Consider the following 19,874-nt stretch of genomic DNA (forward strand, 5'->3'; position numbering starts at 1 on the left):
TGAGGTCAAGTTGGAGGTGAAGGGTTTTGAAGATGGGTCAAGGGTTTTCTATTCATCAGTAGGTACTTCATGTAGGTTTAGGAGTGCAGCCAAGCTCTGTCTAACGTAGGTGCCGCACAGCAGTGCGATAGAGGCAGCTGGGTTATGTATGCAACTTGCTGTAATTACAAATACATATACAGATCTTCATTTTTAACCAGTGAGGTTCTAGAAGATTTTTTCCATAAGCATTAGCTGTACCAAAAAGGGAGTTATAATGTATCTGACAATGTCATAATGTTGACTCTCTCTCTTCCTGACATGAACACAAGCTCTTGTGCTTGGCTCAGCAAGTAAGTGAGTGAGTGCAATGTCACATTGCTTTGCATTTGCAGCAGAAAAATTCGAGGCAACATCCTGTACTTGGAACACCATAATGTACACATCGTTCACTTTGGGAACCAAGCCTGTGTGTCCAGTGTGACAGAAAACACTGTGCCCTCAAGGCCACATCACCTCCCCTGGCATTTTGCAATGACTGTTTGACCACTGTGAGATGGTCAGTCTGGGACAGTTTTCAAGTTACCACAGAATGTAGTCAGAGAGCTATTGTATTAGTAACTGGAACAATTTGATCTTGTTATCTCTCAAATCCTACTGAGTAAAACTGGCTGCGTGTCATGAAAATCATCAAATACTCTCTACTGATTGAACATCTACAAAATATTTAATTCCAGTCATGACGTCTTTTAGCCCTTAAGTTGTGCAAATTTGAAACTAGAACCATCCTTGAGTCAAGCACATACAATTTTGAAGCTAGAATCATCCTTGAGTCAAGCACATACAATTTTGAAGCTAGAACCATCCTTGAGTCAAGCACATACAATTTTGAAGCTAGAACCATCCTTGAGTCAAGCACACACAATTTTGAAGCTAGAACCATACTTGAGTCAAGCATATACAATTTTGAAGCTAGAACCATACTTGAGTCAAGCACATACAATTTTCAAGCTAGAACCATACTTGAGTCAAGCACATACAATTTTGAAGTCACCGGGATGGCGGGGTAGCCAAGGGGGTAAAGTGTTTGTTTGGGTTCGAATCACCAAGTAGGTACAATGTGTGAAGCCCATCTGGCGTCTTCACCATGATATTGTTGGAACATTGCTAAAACTGACGTAAAACAAAACTCACTCACTCACTCACTCGAAGTGGTGGTTTAACACGGCATATCAGCTTGTGATAAAAGTCTGAAGTGATGATGGCCATGTACCATGAGCATGGGTATGTGCTGACAAACTTTGAAACATAATCATGTGAACTGGAATTGGAACCCATGATCACAGGTTTCTGACAGTCCTGCTATATGCAAGTCAGTACATAAATTGCAACGCCTTAGACTCGATGGCACCCTGTGCCCCCAAACACACGATGTGTACACACTCCTAAATCAGAATCTTTATCAGGTGTGTTTTTTCCCTTCTAATCATTGTTTCCAGAGCAACATGAAAGGCCACATCGAGACAGTACTTCATTCATTAATCATGCTTGGAATTTACAACATCCAAGCTGTAAAAAACATCAGCCCTTGATGATGGCGACAGTGATGTCATACATTTCAGTAAAGGCATCATTTTTCTCAAAATAACCTCCAACTCGATATTTTATGGCACAGTAAGACATCAAAACATACAAAGCCAATTGCAATACCTTAATGGTACCTTACCTTATCTTTGAAATAATTATTTCCTAAATATGCCATTATATTGGCTTGTTTATGTGAAACACAGACACAGGTATGATACTTTGAAAACCAAGGTCACTATATGCTTCATCTGTTTGAAGAGCATGATAAAAACGGCATCGGAATTGGGAAGTATTCAACCCTCTACTTACAGGAAAGGTTGATTGAACTAATGATCATGTAAGCTATAGCTTCTCTAGTCCTGTTTTCAATTATTAACCTTTGATATACACCATCCGTCCAGACAGTCTGGCAACATCTATGTTGTTTAACTAGATTAGGAACAAACAGGAAAAACTGTTGGACTGAAATAGAATATCGTTGTGTGATAAACATGATGAGACCTACCATTTTTTTCTATATCAGCAGTACATACAGGTTAATAAAATCTTATTTAAAACATATCTTAGTTCTCGTCACTGCTCCACAGAGGTTTGAGGACGACCATTACAAGTCATATCAGAATGGCCTATCACCCAACCAATCAGAGTGTCACTTACCAGATCTCGAAAGTGAAAGTCTGAATGTTTTTTCTAATTATGAAACCCTAACAAAGTAAACACAGGGTATTTTGAATGACCGTTCAACTGATTCCATAAAATTCATTGTCTATCTTGCAATATGTCAATGGCATTTTAGAAATTGATAACTACATAAGAAGGGTATGACTGACTGACTGAGTTTGGTTTTGCGCCGCTTTTAGCAATATTCCAGCAATATCACGGCGGGGGACACCAGAAATGGGCTTCACTCATTGTACCCATGTGGGGATTTGAACCCGGGTCTTCGGCGTGACGAGCCAACGCCTTAACCATTAGGCTACCCCACCACCCATAAGGGTATGATACTTCATGGACAACAACTTCTTTACTATAGTATGATGCAGCATTTTGGTACAGGTTCTTAAACTGTTGTCAAGCAAGAATCTCTCATGAAGTATCACACCTTTCTCGTATGTCAATGGGATAAACATTTGATGTGGAAGAGACTTTCCATAGACCATCCCAAGAACTGCTATTCAATCTTGTTCCTCATTGGATATCTAGAATTTTCTTTTGATCAGTTGACAATTTCATGAAAATTGTTGAAACATTTTTTAAAGTGTCAAATCTGGAATGAAGTCTTCAATTTGAAACTAGTGCTGTTAACCTCAGGAAAGCTGCTTTCTCCAGGTTGACTAGTGCTCTCTTACCATGGGAGACATTTCATTGGTTGATCAAAGTTCGAGAAAGGTCAATCTGACAAGACCAGATTTGTGATGTTCTCACACAGCGTGTTGTTGCACCTGAGACCACAGGAATATCTGTGCCCCATACTGCAGTACATCCTCGATAATCTCCAGGGTATATGTTACGATCACTCTCCACTATACCCTGGATCCATCCACGGCTTGGGTCGATGATTTTATTACCTCCCTTGGCTGGCTCCGCATTCTCACAGTAGCCAATCAGCTAAGCCGCCGTTACAGTCGAGCTTGCCAGTGTCAAAGATAGCGGTCGCAGTCGCAAAAGTTTGTTCGCAGTGCCACACAGATTTTTTGGGAAATAATATTAAAGACAAATTCACAGATGTGAAACTTTAAAAACTATATGAAAGAACTCCTTCTAATTCTTTCAGAGTACCTCTGCATCAATTGTGTTGCCAAGTTTAAATGGTTAGATAATTTGAGTAGCGAAAGTGAGTTGTGATTGGTTCGCTCAACTTCCCAGCGTAAGCACTTGATTGGATAAAAAGCCATCCAAGGGAGGTAATAAAATCATCGCCCCAAGCCATGGATGCATCCAGGGTATAGTGGAGAGTGATCGTAAAGTATACCCTGGAGATTATCGAGGATGACTGCAGTATAGGCCTATGACAACTGCTGCACCGGAGACCACAGGACGTCTGTGCCCCATACTGCAGTATAGGCCTATGACCACTGCTGCACCGGAGACCACAGGAACATCTGTGCCCCATACTGCAGTGTAGACCTATGACCACTGCTGCACCGGAGACCACAGGAACATCTGTGCCCCATACAGCAGTATAGACCTATGACCACTGCTCTACCCGAGACCACAGGAACATCTGTGCCCCATACAGCAGTATAGACCTATGACCACTGTGGTGCTCGGATCACTTTGTGTAACAGGGCCTTGTCACCTGCTACTAAAATAATTCCTTGGGATCCTCAAGAAATATTTCAGCCTTATCATGATGGGGGACACCAGAAATAGGCTTCACCCATCGCACCTTTGAGGGGAGTCGAACCCAGGTCATCGGTGTGATGAGTTAATTGTTTGAACACTAGGCTACCCGACAAGGATTTTTAAATAAGCCTTTGTGTACATATAAACTCAATGCATGTTAAACACTTTAAGTATGAAAATACTTAAATCAAACTTGATTATTTTCACTTACTTTGTCAGTTTTCCCAAATACATTTTTTAAATATTTTTTTTTATTCATTCCCATAGTTACATAGATGCAAACATATTATTGTAACAGAAATGAGTGAGTGAGCGTGTAACGCCGCTTTTAGGAACACTCCAGTAATATCATGGGCATCAGAGACAGGTCCACACACAGTACCCATATGGGGAATAGAACCGGGTCAACCACTCAACCACTGGGCTACTCTGCCGCCTCAGTAACAGAAGCAATATACAAGTAAAATACGCTGACACATACCCGCTTCTATAGGGTGGTTGAACATAGTCAATGATTGAGATATGGGGTGGAAGGTAACCTTTTTTTTTCAAAATTTATATGGTTTAGTATTTTGTTGGCTGGTGAAGTACCAAACCAAACCTGATATTTTGTTATTATGATTTCTTTGTTGAGGTATTTATTGATCCAGATCTCAAGCTCATTCCAAAATGTCTTGGTTTCCTTACAATTCCAATATACATGACAGATTGTTTCCTGTAGGTCATTACAAAACTGCATATGTCAGAATCTATTAGCTTCATTTTCAAAGCTCCCTTTTGGAATATATTATTCCATGTAACAATTTAAACTGAAAATCAAGAAGTTTAACATCTTTTAAACCATAGAAACTCAATGCATGTTAAACACTTTAAATATAAAACACTTAAATCAAACTTGATTATTTTCACTTACTTTGTCAGTTTTCCCAAATACGTAATCTGAATGTTGTACCCTACAACCTAATGTGGTAAACAAGTGCATGACAACTTGACAACTGATCATGACCTCAATCTGTAACAAGAGCAACAGGGTAGAGAGGAAAGCCCTCATTCAAATTAACAGGGACTGTAAAAACATTTGTGAAGATTAAAAAGAAACAAAATATATGGCCACTTTCTGCTGGTGTAAACACACTGTTGTGACACATGCATGTGGGTCAGTGACGTGTGTACACTTGTTACCAGCCAACACACACAGTACTCAACATGTTCTTGCATGTATCTCTCACATGACCTGGACTAACAGTTCCCAAAATACAGTGAACCGCAGTGAACACATGCCCCCAACTAGTGGCTCAATACAGAAATATAATACGTATGTCCATGTGTATTAAGCTATGTACAAAAATGTTGTGTGGAATGTGCACATATATGCCCAAGAATCTAGTATGTTAGAGGAAAAAATGTTAGATAATAATCTTTGTTTGTTGTTTAATGCTGCAATCAACAATATTCCAGCCATATGGCGCCAATCTGTAAATAATAGCATCTGGACCAGACAATCAAGTGATCAACATCACGCGCATCAATCTGACACATGTGAACCAAGTCAGTGAGCCTGACCACCCGATCCTGTTAGTCACCAACAAGCATGGAATGCAGAAGACCAATTCTAACCGTGATCTTCACAGGTAAACAATCTTTGTTGTTATCACCAAAGTGAACGATACACCAGGTATCCAACAGAACCCTGTAAAATGTTTGGACGGGACAAACTGGTGATCAGTAATATGAACAAGATCTAACTCTGTCTGGATGTGATGACACGCAACAAGCCAAGTCCCCACAGATGACCATCTGATCAATACAGCTGCCTGACACGACAGCCATGGAATATGTTCGGCAGATGTAGATACATGTATACAACAGATGTGATCACCACACCTGACCATCTGATCAATATAGTCACTTCATGCAAGAAGCAGGGTATAACTGCTGGAGTCTCACAGGACAGATAGTGGCAAGAATCAACTTAGAGGTAAAGATGAGGTGAGGTGAAATTGGGGTTAACGTCGTGCTTGAGAACAATTCACTCATATGACGACGTGCTCGCATGTGCATGTGTATGTGTATGTGCGGCTGCTTGTACTAGCTGGTTTTATAGTGCTAGCCCACTGAGATACCATGCCGCAGTGAAGCATGAATACCCCACTCAGACACAGTATACTGACTCCGAGCCGATCAGTCCTTGTTGTACCCATTAATGCCGAGCACCAGGCAGGGACCAACAAGTACCATATTTTAACGTCTTTTGGTATGATGCGGTCGGGGATCGAACCCGCGACCTTCCGCTCTCCGGGCGGACGCTCTAACCACTTCACCACGGAGGAGGTCTAGAGGTAAAGGGGTGTCTGACCAAATGTTATTGGGAGTCTTCCAAGATATGTGAGAGGATGTATTTACCTTGATTCTCAGGTTGACAGGCAAACATAGAAACTACCAAGTGAGAGTGTGTGTGCATGCGCGCCCTAAATGTACTAGTCTAGACTAATCCAATTTTGCATGGTGCTGTTTCACTGAGAAACACTGGCTCCCAGCTACCCAGTCTTTGATTTATCAATTTAATTGCAGCTAATCCCAGGTAACTAAGAACAAGTACTACACTTTAATTTCTTTGGTATTGAACCCTCATCTTCTCCAGGCAGGCGTTGAGTCCACTAGACCAAGGGTCAGTCAAACAGACAACACATGATTTGTCAATGACAGAGATCACCTTTCGCAGTATCATTTGATAATGATTATCACAGAAACCCAATTATCAATTGTGAATCAATAGCTGAAAGTCAAGGATGATGCCATGAATGTTTGTAAAAAGTGAAAGTAGTACTTCCTGTCCTATCATATTTGCATAATTATCCATGATAACAGTGGATACTGCATTTCCGTGATGGATTTATCCTACCATTTAACCTTCCCATTTTATGCTAAATCCAATTATTTACCCACTTCCTATATATCTGCCACCAAGTCCCCGGCTGTTAGCCAATCAATATTCACTTGATCTCAGTTTCAATCAACAGGACACTGTGGAACACTCAAGTGTTTCATGTCAAATCAATTCTTCAATCAAATCAGTCTGCCAGTTCAGTATACGAAACCGCAGCTGGATTTCCCTGAAAAATTGACTTCAGTATTTTTATGGAGGTACAAACATAAGGAATGACGTTCACACTAGTTAATCTGCAGAGTTGATTTACGTAAAGTGCTGACATCGGTTTGCATTTTAACACCTCAATAAACACAGAAAACACATTGAAATCAATATTAATTAATACATTTATCAACAAAAACAACTTCACAGACAGGTTACTATACATTAACACCAAAAAAGCTACAGTACAAACATCAGTACAACACAATAAGTCAACATAAGATATACCTATTCCATCCTGAACCAATCAAGAAACAGGGGTCCATTAGTGGGTAGGAGCTAATAGATTCTCTGGAATACCTTGGTAGACTCCCCAAAACATTTAAGTAGACTCCCTTTTACTCATGGTTGATTCATGAAACGATGCTCATGACATCAATCACCAGTTTGTCTCTGTGTGGTGACTGTGTGTTTTATGTCAAGGATATACCACAAAATGTAGCCTGACATATTACGTACACCCTGCTAGTGAGTGAGTGAGTGAGTGAGTATGGTTTTACGCGGCTTTTAGCAATATTCCAGCAATATCACTGCAGTGGACACCAGACATTGGCTCCACACATTGTACCCACCTTCTAGCATGCTAATCACACAATTACCATTACATCTTAACAACTTACATTATACTTGCAGGAATATATTTGTGTCACATTTCAGCAATGTCTTACAGGAACAGGCCAATTGTTACATACATTCTTCAACAGCATTTTTTAATTAATATATTTTCCCGGGATATCTGGAACAAATTGTAACAACTCAAAATCAGAACCTGTATTTGAAACTGGACTTTTGGCATGATGAGAGGACACCTTGACGACAATGCTACACCATAAATCCCTTAAGGCAACTTCTAAAGTTAAAATGATGAAGCATGCCCATTCCATAATAAGATCTGGAGTAAAACATGGCAATACTTCAAGAGACAAATTCTACAAGCAACTACTGTAACATCCCAACCTGGGAGTGTACTACTACTACACTGAGGCCATGCTGACACATGTTCCCAATCTCATAAGGACATGATCAGAGCCCTAACATGAACAAGACCCTCGCCAGTGTTATTACTCTCTGGAGGATGTAAAACAGCAATAGCTTCACACACAAGTGCCCATCAATCCCTGCTTTTGATGTGCAACTAAGGAAATGAAATGCACAAGAAGGCTTCAGCCCCGAAACAACCATTTCACTACAGAAAGTGGAAATCATGACAGTCTTTTTCTTTGGCAATTTCATGCATTAATTGAAATTTCCAATGTCCATTATGGAATGTTTTTACACTTTGGATCGACTGTAAAATCTTTTGGGAAAGAATAAAGAGTGAAACCTTTGAAAGTAGCCCTTTTCACTTACCTCTGGGAAGAAATGTTGAGGGAATTTTGCCTTTTCTTTTATTTGAATGTTTTCTATGTTTCCAGATAAAACCTGAAAGAAAGAGAAAGATAACTAATTATGTATGGCTAGCCGCTTCTTCTGTAGATTGATTGAATGAATGTGATCTTCTGATATTTGAACTGAAGAATAGATGTGGTTTTCTGCCAGAGTCAGCAATGTTCCAGCCATCATGGCAGCATGTAATTAATCAAGTTAATTCCAGGAACACCACACTTGGATAACAGGTTATTCTGGGTTTCCATTGTTCCATGAGATCCAGCTGAGAGACATGCATGGTGCACAGGGAACAATTACTCTGTAATACATCCCAACTACCCATGAAGGCCCAGGTTAGAATATTGATCTTCAGTAACCCATGCTTGTCGTAAGAGGCGACTAACGGGATCGGGTGGTCAGGCTCGCTGACTTGGTTGACACATGTCATCGGTTCCCAATTGCACAGATCGATGCTCATGCTGTTGATCACTGGATTGTCTGGTCCAGACTCGATTATTTACAGACCGCCGCCATATAGCTGGAATATTGCTGAGTGCACGGTAAACCTCAACTCACTCACTCACTCACACCCCAACAGGGAGACAAGCAAGGGCAATGGAACATATTCTGCCAAGAACCCCAAGAGGAAGACAAGCAAGGGGCACTGGAATATATTCTGTGTCCTTACAGGGTCCAAGATCTGATGGGTGAGTGACCTTTTTATGCCGCTTTTAGCAATATTTCAGCAACATCACATCGGTGGACACCAGAAATGGGCTTCACATATTGTATTCATGTGGGGAATCGAACCTGGGTCTTAGGCGTGAGACGCAAACGCTTTAAACAACTAGGCTACCCCAACATGAATCGAACCCCTGTCTTCGGTATGACGAGCTAAAGTGATAACCACTAGGCTTACCCATCACCCCTAAAGATCTAATGAGACCTAACAATCTGGAAAGGCAGATGTACAATTCATTTCTCTTAAAACAAGACAATTAAGAATATCAATATAGGCTGGTCACAAATTCATTTTCTATTGGCCTACTGATAAAAGCTGTTTCTGGAGTCTCAAACCATCTATATTTTAAGTACTCTATCTGGCAACTCAGAAGACCAAGCATGGGGTTCTTGAAGATCACATTGGTTGAGTTCAAGATTCAGGATGGACCTGGAATCTTTGATTTTTGGTATTATAAAAAGCATATAAATGTTACAAACTCTAAATCTTTAATTTTTAATAGAACAGTTGTGACAAGAACCCCATAATCTTATTAAATATCTGCCAATTATCATATTTAACGCTTCTGAAAGTTTTGCATCCTTAACAACGTAGGGCAATAAACATCAAGCACTTTCAGTCTCAATGTCTCCATGTATAATCAATCATCATGAAAAATGCCAAATTTCAAATTACACTCATCAAATTCTCCATATTCATCTCTTGTAACTTATAATTTCCAACTATGATAAAAAATTCAGGAACAGATGAGGCAGCTGATGGTGAAATCATTATGTGAGGACATAAAGTGTCATGGAAGCTTGCAGTGGAAATCTGATTGGTCATGATGAACTGGTGTAGTAGAGGCCATGAGTTGGCAGGCATCACTGCAATGTCCTATTGACCTCGCTCAACAAGGTCATGACTAGGTAATGACGTAATCTTTCACTCACCTCACGTCCTTCCACCGGAACAAATTTATTTTCTGAAAAAGAAACAGCATATTATAGTTAAATCTGGCAAAGTAGATAGTTTAGATTAGACTAAGAGATGGACTGACTGACTGACTGAGTTTGGTTTTATGCCGCTTTTAGCAATATTCCAGCAACATCAAGGCGAGGGACACCAGAAATGGGCTTCACACATTGTACCCATGTGGGGATTCGAACCCGGGTCTTCGGCGTGAGGAGCCAACGCTTTAACCACTAGACTACCCCACCGCCCCACTAAGAGATGGAATACACTGCAACTTGCATTGGATAAATTCATTAAACTGTTGTTTTACCAGGTAATGTTTAATCCATTCTAAACATACCACATATTGCCATCTTTTAGGCAAGATTCTGCCATGTCAGAATTGGGGTATTTGAGGTGTGCACAGGTACCTTCTTTGAACGCATCCAGCCAAGGTAGCTTCTGTGTACACATGTGTATCCTAAGTACCATCTATGTACATACATATCCCAGGTACCTTCTGTGTTGGTTAGGATTACGGTAGTAAAACCACTTGCAGCACATTTTGCTAACAAGCAAGTTTAAGTGGCAGCCAAACTGAATCGGTTCATGCATTGAGAAAATAAACAGGTATGATTGTAATCATTTCGGTATGATTCTGTGATAACTGTACGGGAAACTTGCAACCATAATCCAGAGGGAATGTTTACGACATAATTATGCATGGTTGTAATGCTAGGGTATATTTAAGTAAACCGAAGGTATGTGTTCACATCTGCACTGAAAAGAGTGAGTGAGTGAGTTTAGTTTTACACCGCACTCAGCAATATTCCAGATATATGGCGGCGGTCTGTAAATAATCGAGTCCGGACCAGACAATCCAGTGATCAACATCATCAGCATCGATCTACGCAATTCGGAACCGATAACATGCGTCAACCAAGTCAGTGAGCCTGACCACCCGATCCCATTACTCGCCTCTTACGAAAAGCACGGGTTAATGAAGATCAATATTCTAACCCGGATCTTCACGGGTCATGCACTGAATAGAACCCCAACAGCACAATTCACAGACAGGACCAGGGCCCCAGTTCATACAGCTGTCATAGTGCTATGTCATAAGTCTAAGTTACAGAATAGGAGGTATGACAGTCATAGCACTACGATAGCTTTGTAAAACGGGGCCCTGTATAGGAGGCATGACAGTCATAGCACTACGATAGCTTTGTAAAACGGGGCCCTGTATAGGAGGTATGACAGTCATAGCACTACGATAGCTTTGTAAAACGGGGCCCTGTATAGGAGGTATGACAGTCATAGCACTACGATAGCTTTGTAAAACTGGGGCCCTGTATAGGAGGAATGACAGTCATAGCACTCACGATAGCTTTGTGAAAACGGGGCCCTGTATAGGAGGTATGACAGTCATAGCACTACTGATAGCTTTGTAAAAACGGGGCCCTGTATAGGAGGTATGACAGTCATAGCACTACGATAGCTTTGTAAAACGGGGCCCTGTATAGGAGGCATGACAGTCATAGCACTACGATAGCTTTGTAAAACGGGGCCCTGTATAGGAGGCATGACAGTCATAGCGCTACGATAGCTTTGTAAAACGGGGCCCTGTATAGGAGGTATGACAGTCATAGCGCTACGATAGCTTTGTAAAACGGGGCCCTGTATAGGAGGTATGACAGTCATAGCACTACGATAGCTTTGTAAACGGGGCCCTGTATAGGAGGTATGACAGTCATAGCACTACGATAGCTTTGTAAAACGGGGCCCTGTATAGGAGGTATGACAGTCATAGCACTACGATAGCTTTGTAAAACGGGGCCCTGTATAGGAGGTATGACAGTCATAGCGCTACGATAGCTTTGTAAAACAGGGCCCTGTATAGGAGGTATGACAGTCATAGCACTACGATAGCTTTGTAAAACGGGGCCCTGTATAGGAGGTATGACAGTCATAGCGCTACGATAGCTTTGTAAAACGGGGCCCTGTATAGGAGGTATGACAGTCATAGCACTACGATAGCTTTGTGAAACGGGGCCCTGTATAGGAGGTATGACAGTCATAGCACTACGATAGCTTTGTAAAACGGGGCCCTGTATAGGAGGTATGACAGTCATAGCACTACGATAGCTTTGTAAAACGGGGCCCTGTATAGGAGGTATGACAGTCATAGCACTACGATAGCTTTGTAAAACGGGGCCCTGTATAGGAGGTATGACAGTCATAGCGCTACGATAGCTTTGTAAAACGGGGCCCTGTATAGGAGGTATGACAGTCATAGCACGCTACGATAGCTTTGTAAAACGGGGCCCTGTATAGGAGGTATGACAGTCATAGCACTACGATAGCTTTGTAAAACGGGCCCTGTATAGGAGGTATGACAGTCATAGCACTACGATAGCTTTGTAAAACGGGGCCCTGTATAGGAGGTATGACAGTCATAGCACTATGATAGCTTTGTAAAACGGGGCCCTGTATAGGAGGTATGACAGTCATAGCACTACGATAGCTTTGTAAAACGGGCCCTGTATATAGGAGGTATGACAGTCATAGCACTACGATAGCTTTGTAAAACGGGGCCCTGTATAGGAGGTATGACAGTCATAGCACTACGATAGCTTTGTAAAACGGGGCCCTGTATAGGAGGTATGACAGTCATAGCACTATGATAGCTTGGTAAAACGGGGCCCTGTATAGGAGGTATGACAGTCATAAGCGCTACGATAGCTTTGTAAAACGGGGTCTTGAGTAACATAACTTCTGTCCTATCCCTCTAAGAGCTGCTGTATTACAGTTCTGTGAATTATTAAAGTTTTCACTAAGCCATATAAGCCAGTGTTTCATTTCACTTTTTATTCCAAGGATATCACATTCTGACATTCATTCACTTTAAACACAAACTCAAGCAGTGCATCGTTCATTGGGTAACTTGATTCTCTGTAGAGAAACCATAAATACAACTGCTAACTGAATAAAAAGAGTTGAATTTCATAAAATTACATGTATTCTGACATTATATCAAGTAAAGAAATATAGTGTATGGAAATGGAAGCCATGTATTCAAATTACATTGACGACAACTTCGTGTTCTCTGACTCCCTGGTGACTGTCAGATGCAATAATAGAGCATCTCTCTGACAGACATATAAAGTACTAGTTGTGGCTTCATAACAGCATTATTTCTTCTACTAAAAGCAGGAATGAAGCTGGCATGGAATACAGGAATAAGCCAGTTGTCTACAATTGTCTCCACAGTAATCCTGATGCAATCTACCCTATAATGAGTGAGGTTGCTTACTTATTGTTTAACACTGCACGCTGCAATACTCCAGCTTCTTGACAGTGGTCTGTAAATAATCATGTCTGGACCAGTGAGTGAGTGAGTGAGTGAGTGAGTGAGTGAGTAAGTGAGAGTGAACGAGTGAGTGAGTGAGTGAGTGAACGAGTGAGTGAGTGAGTGAGTGAGTGAGTGAGTGAGTGAGTGATGTGAGTGAGTGAGTGAGTGAGTGAGTGAGTGAGTGAGTGAGTGAGTGAGTGAGTGAGTGAGTGAGTGAGTGAGTGAAGTGACATTAAGAATGGATCAGAAGGAAAACCAGGATTTTGATTGGTGAATGAAGTTAGGCCTTTAAGTGAAGGGGCAACCTTTAACATATGCACACCAGATCTTTGAGTTCAAGACTGTTCATAACATCAACCACTAGTTTCCTTGGCTCAGAATCAACTTCACCATCACCAAGCATGATTATTACCAAGTGCAATGTGAAACAACAAACACCAAGTATTATTTATATTTTAACAGCAGCCTGTAATTATACTTGTGGGGATGGAAGAACATGCGATTGACATCAAATTAGGTGAAACAAATATACAAACATGGAGACAGAGCCATCTTGTACATGTTCCTTTACAGCTGAGACACACAGGCATGTTTACAGGTCAGATCTACATCAGTGCCTTGCATAATTCTATTACCATCATTACTGAGCTGGAACATTCCTTGCAGAGAAGATAACCAAACATGACTGGCATCTCCAAAATCACAATCACACCTCAACAATTCTGATGTAGCCAGGGCATACTCATCTAACTGTCTTCATAAATCTGTGTTTTTTCATTCTTACCTCTTCTCTATGCATGGAGTTATACCGATACACGGGCTGAATACAAATGGAAAATGGCAGTCGGATTTTTAGGCAATATGGATTTTCTGTCAAAAGGTCTGCAGAAGATATAAGTGGAACCCTTGTGTAAGTTGTGGAGTCACCGGACAACTGAGACTTATAACAGCAACACAACCTAGTTGTCGGAAGTACATTGGATACAATGGCTGGTCTTCAACAAGCCAAGCCAATTTATAGAATTACATTCTGGCATGTATCCTGTAGCTCTAGCAGAATGTGCACATTTTATATGCTTGCAAATTACTTCACACCCACAAGTGATGCATCTTCTTACTTCGGGACACAATGCCAGTTATTCTTTTCCTAGTTTATATGCAGCTTCAGAATTGGTGAGAAATGAGACTAGGAGAAGCGTCTAACTCTGTTTATTATTCTGCTCATCTCACATGCCATGACTGCAGAACACTTTTACTGAAATGACCTCCTCAAATGGGAGTCTCTGCATGGAAAACACTTATATTTTTAGAAGTCGGAAATGAACTAGTCTGATTGTAGGCTTAGCTGACAGTAAATATTATTATCTTCTCACCATCATGCTAACTTCAGATCTCGCAGATACAGAGGCTCACGGTGCCAACTTGATGTTGCATGATGTTGTGCATGGTTCAGAATCCTCCATACCACTGATATGGGTTTGAATCCTAGTTTTAGACGCTTGGTGTATCACCACCATACCACAGTCATGGATAAATTATACCTCCACATATAACCTCCTAACCAACTTTGTCAATTTCATTATAATCATTAGAAATATGCAGACCTCTTGCATGAAATCTAATACTACCAGATGACCTGACTTTTGGACTACTGGGTCTGAGTATTGTCATGCAAACCTAAAAAATTTGATTCAAATATTGCAAAATAATTCTTCACATGAGCAATGATTCCTCCCAAGAAGAATAGCAATAAATCTGCACCAAATCAATACCAGTGTCAATAGCTTATTGACTCAAGAATGATTAATAGTTCTAAGAGCCACTTGCTGACAACACTGTTAGTGAGAGTGGACTTGAGTACATCATGGCCAAGATGGATGCATGGATATGAAGCCCTCGTCACCTCACATTACACATAGAACGTTGTGGATGAGCATGTCATTGCTGGCCAGCCTAGTTCTTCATAAGGAATAGAATAACTAACCTAATCCCCCTATAAAGTGGATACTGATCATAACAGTGCTAAGATAATGTTTGGAACTGATCAAAGGGGCACTGTGATACACATTCGCCAAGGGAGAGCACTAAATATTAGTGGAACAACCACAGACCAAGGCACTAACTTCTGGAGCATACTCTGTGTGAACGTGAACGTTTTTTGCAATCCAAAGTTGATGAAAGCCAAACTTCACTCCTCACTTACTCACTCATACAGAATGAGAGATCCAGTAGCCACAACCAACCAATCCAGGAGGGAATTATTCCAATAAGCACCGCATTGGTAGGACTTGGTGAAACACCCAGGGCATTAATTACATCGAGTACGCCATACACTCTCTGTTTGTCCATACTGTGTTCCCTGCTAATATCAGTGGATGATGATGGATGTGACGTCCGATCAGAGGTCTGGGAGTAACCCTGGGAACCTCCATTATTGACATCTTCCTGACAGCTCTACTTTGTCTTGTGTTTGAAAAGAGTGCTTAATAAATGCATTATTATCTCCTTTTGAACAAAACTGTTTCAGGTGTGTGAAATGAATTGTGTATGTCAAAAATCCCATTAATTCTCAATCAAATAATATACAACTTGTCAATATATTCTTAGGATTTTCCCATCAGGCCAAATATCAAACATCAGTCATTTAGGACATATATCCTCTTTATTAGTTGCTGCATCCTCATGTTGTGACAATCTATCTGTTAAATATGATTCAGGTCAAGACCTATCCGCCTACAAACCCTGGCAACCATTGTATCTTCTAGAGTCATCCCAGAACCACATCATGCTGCAGGATCAGCTTCCTTTCTGTGTTATCATGAAATGCTTTAGTAGCAACTCTCATGAATATAGACACAATATTCTCACATCCTGACAGATTTTATGCTCACCACCAGTACTGACTGACTGAGTTTGGTTTTACGCCGCTTTTAGCAATATTCCAGCAAAATCACTGCGGGGAACACCAGAAATGGGCTTCACACATTGTACCCTTGTGGGGATTCGAACCAGGGTCTTCGGCGTGACGAGCCAACGCTTTAACCACTAGGCTACCCCACCGCCCCTTCACCACCAGTAAATAAGTCAGGATGAGAAGAGGGCATGACAGATGCTAGATACTGGTATGGTGGTAACTTTTAAGGATTGCAGAGTCAGCTTTTGAAGAGTCACCAGCACTTTCCCCTTACAAAGTATACATTACATATTTCTATATTTCTACACAGTTCTGATTTTTTCCTTTTCCTATTTTCGAAGATTTTGTGATCTGTGTTTGTTATTTATCATCACACTCGGCAATATTTCATCAGTATGACAGCATTCTGATTTTGTAAGTAATAAAGAAAATCCAGTGATTGGTAACGGGATTGAGTGGTCAGGCTCATTGACTTGGTTGACACATGTCATTGTATCCCAATTGTGTAGGTCGATGCTCATGATGTCACATTGTCTGATAACTGGATTGTTTGGTCCAAACTCGATTGTTTACAGACAAGCTGCCATATACCTGGAATATTGCTAAGTGCAGCTTTAAACAACACAAACAAACTCAATATTGTGAACTATCCACAATTTTGAGAAACTGAACCTGGACCTTTGGTATGAGGATCCAATACCTGCATCACAAGGCCACCCCTACACTTCAAAAGAATGTAAAAAATCTTATACCGTACAGCAATGTAGAGTCTGATATCACTGAATGGCTTCAGTCTTTGTAGCCAACATTTTCCCAGCCATCAGACTCCTGCCAGGAACAGCTATGGGAAGCTTCTGGATCTGCCACCCAATAAAACTCTCGCTTACATAGCCTCAAGGGGCTCTAGTGGTGGTGTCTTTATCAGCAGCGGAAATGGAAGACAGTTTCACAAATGCTTGCTGTCATTAACAGACTGCCATTATCATCAGGTCTGAGTGAAATGTGAAATGTGAGGTGATAAGTTGATTGGTGGAGGCAATAACTGACATGAATGTGGAGGTATTCAGTGTCCTACCTACTTCATTGCTGAAGCAAAGGTATTGTGATACTAGTGACACGTCTGATCACTAACTCCTCTCAGCTTTCACTGATATTCAGTTAGAAACGTATAGGTTTAAAACTAAGATACATGTGTCTTTTCTTGTCACTGTGTCTACCAAACGCATGTATTTATGAGTACATGTATGTGTGAACTTGCTCAATGCTTACATGCCTCTTGCTTGTTTAGTGCTGGACTCAATAACTGGAACGTTTCAGCTATCAAGAGAGTGGCATGAAAATAATCAAGTCTGGATCAGACAATCCAAAACATTGCCAAAGAAGTTGATTAGTCTCGCATCTCACCACCATCATAGATGATTCGGGGCCACTTTTATCCTGGAATCCCCAGATTCCTACTGTAGTAGCATCCTATGATTAGCAACTGATGTTGGGGACACATTCTACCCCTGTGTGTGTGTCTGCCTGTCTGAGTAATGCTGGTTTTATAGCCCATTGAGATACCATGCTGCAGTTTAAACCCCTCCCACACTGTATATACATATACAGATCTGTCCCAGTTTTATCTCCTGAATGTGGAATGCCAGGAAGGGTAACAAATGCCATCTTTTATTGGGATGATGGGTCTGGGGATCAAACCACCAGCCTCCCGCTATCCAAGACCCGTGAAGATCCGGGGTAGAATAGGTCTTCAGCAACCCATGCTTGCCACAAAAGGCGACTATGCTTGTCGTAAGAGGCAACTAACAGGATCGGGTGGTCAGGCTCGCTGACTTGGTTGACACATGTCATCGGTTCCCAATTGCTCAGATCGATGCTCATGCTGTTGATCACTGGATTGTCTGGTCCAGACTCGATTATTTACAGACCGCTGCCATATAGCTGGAATATTGCTGAGTGCGGCGTAAAACTAAACTCACTCACCCACTCACTGCCGCTATCCAAGCAGAAGCTCTGTCCACTACACCAAAGGGGCAGTTCTACTCATTCTACCAAAGGAAATTAGTAGAGATGAGTACTGTTTAGTTGTGTCATAACGTTCAAATACTGAGTCTAGCATTCTCCTTCTACACATGTACTACCCATCAAGAATTTAGACTCACTAGTGGAAATGTACCCACTTACTTCAGTCAACTGTTCTAAACTAGATTTTGCAAAATATTCCATACTGTTTAAAGGTACTATTTACACATGAACTAATGTATTGTCAAACAAATTCATAAAGTTGAAAAGATTATTGTCATGAGTTAAATAAATGATGAAATTGGTGAATTCTTAACAAATTTCTACACCAAAACACAACTGTTCCCATGCATGATATTTGCACATGCTTTTCATCAATTTGATGCATGATCTTTGTACAATTCATCTGCATAACGTTTGCAGTTGGTTCCCCAAGTTTGTGGAGAAATTCATCTTTGATGTAACCATATATATATATCATGTAAATAACATATAGTGAGTGCTAAACTTTTGATGGGTAGTATATTAAGTGAATCACCTGACAATGGAAACTGCAACCTTCTGAGTACATCTATATTTCACATCAATACTGCATGTTTAATACCCATATTATCATACTGATATAACACAGACACATATGAGTTTACTGTATCTTGAAATGATTGTCTTATCAACACATCAAGTTTCAGTTTCACATTTTGTTGTTTTAATTTAAGGAAACGGGAAATATTTTTACAAATGCAGGGATTTACCTCGAGTCCTGTATTTGAGGGTCCCTGGGACTCATATTCTTAACTTTCAGGGGTCCTGGACTACAAAATGGGGTTCCCAGACACTTAAATATTATTATTAATACTGTTATTGTATTGTGTATCATGATCATCACATTGTTACAGTAATTAAACTGCAAATACTAGTAATACCATAACCCAGCTAGTTGCAAACTCAGTGATAACTTCTTGTTATTTGATTTTAATTAATACAAAAAGCATTTGGACTTTTTTCTGCATCTCTGTGGATGCGCTAATAAATTTTGTTGCGTCCATTGTCAATTTTTATGCGTATAGGACGCAGGAATTCACGTCCTGTAAATCCCTGCAAATGAGTTCAAGAAGGACACATTATCTTCACAAGTTTTGTGATAACCATACCAGCAATAATAAGCAACTGTAGGAAGTTTTGGTTGGAGACAAGGAATTGGATTTACCCCTGTGAGGTAGAAAAACATTTGACAAATGGTTTTCATTCTAAACATAACACAACTGCTTTTCAATTGAGCTTATATCCACGATGTATTTCTATTTCTGATGACCTTGACCTTGTAAGACCTACAATGTGAGCAGATAATTCCAAAGGATCAATACTCAGCATGTTGTTCCATTTTATTTCAATTCCTCCAGGAGCAACTAAAGCAATCAGTTCATTTGCCTCCTTCAGAACGATTCTGCCACACTTGATACCATCACAGACAGTTGTCCAC

At 40.6% G+C, this 19,874-nt stretch overlaps 1 protein-coding gene across 1 annotated transcript in view; it reads right to left on the reverse strand.

Annotated features, from left to right (window-relative positions):
- LOC124274610 (inositol polyphosphate-5-phosphatase A-like) overlaps positions 1–19,874 on the reverse strand; it is a 138,660-nt gene that overhangs the window by 24,057 nt on the left and 94,729 nt on the right. Inside the window, exons 6-7 of the mRNA XM_046709976.1 lie at positions 10,106–10,137; positions 8,388–8,485 (exon numbers count right to left, since the gene is read on the reverse strand). Coding sequence (XP_046565932.1) covers positions 8,388–8,485; positions 10,106–10,137 — 130 coding nt within the window. The remainder of the gene's footprint in view (positions 1–8,387; positions 8,486–10,105; positions 10,138–19,874) is intronic.

The sequence above is a fragment of the Haliotis rubra genome, unplaced genomic scaffold (assembly GCF_003918875.1).
Source record: "Haliotis rubra isolate DU_JTF1 unplaced genomic scaffold, ASM391887v1 Scf192, whole genome shotgun sequence".
NCBI lineage: Eukaryota > Metazoa > Mollusca > Gastropoda > Lepetellida > Haliotidae > Haliotis > Haliotis rubra.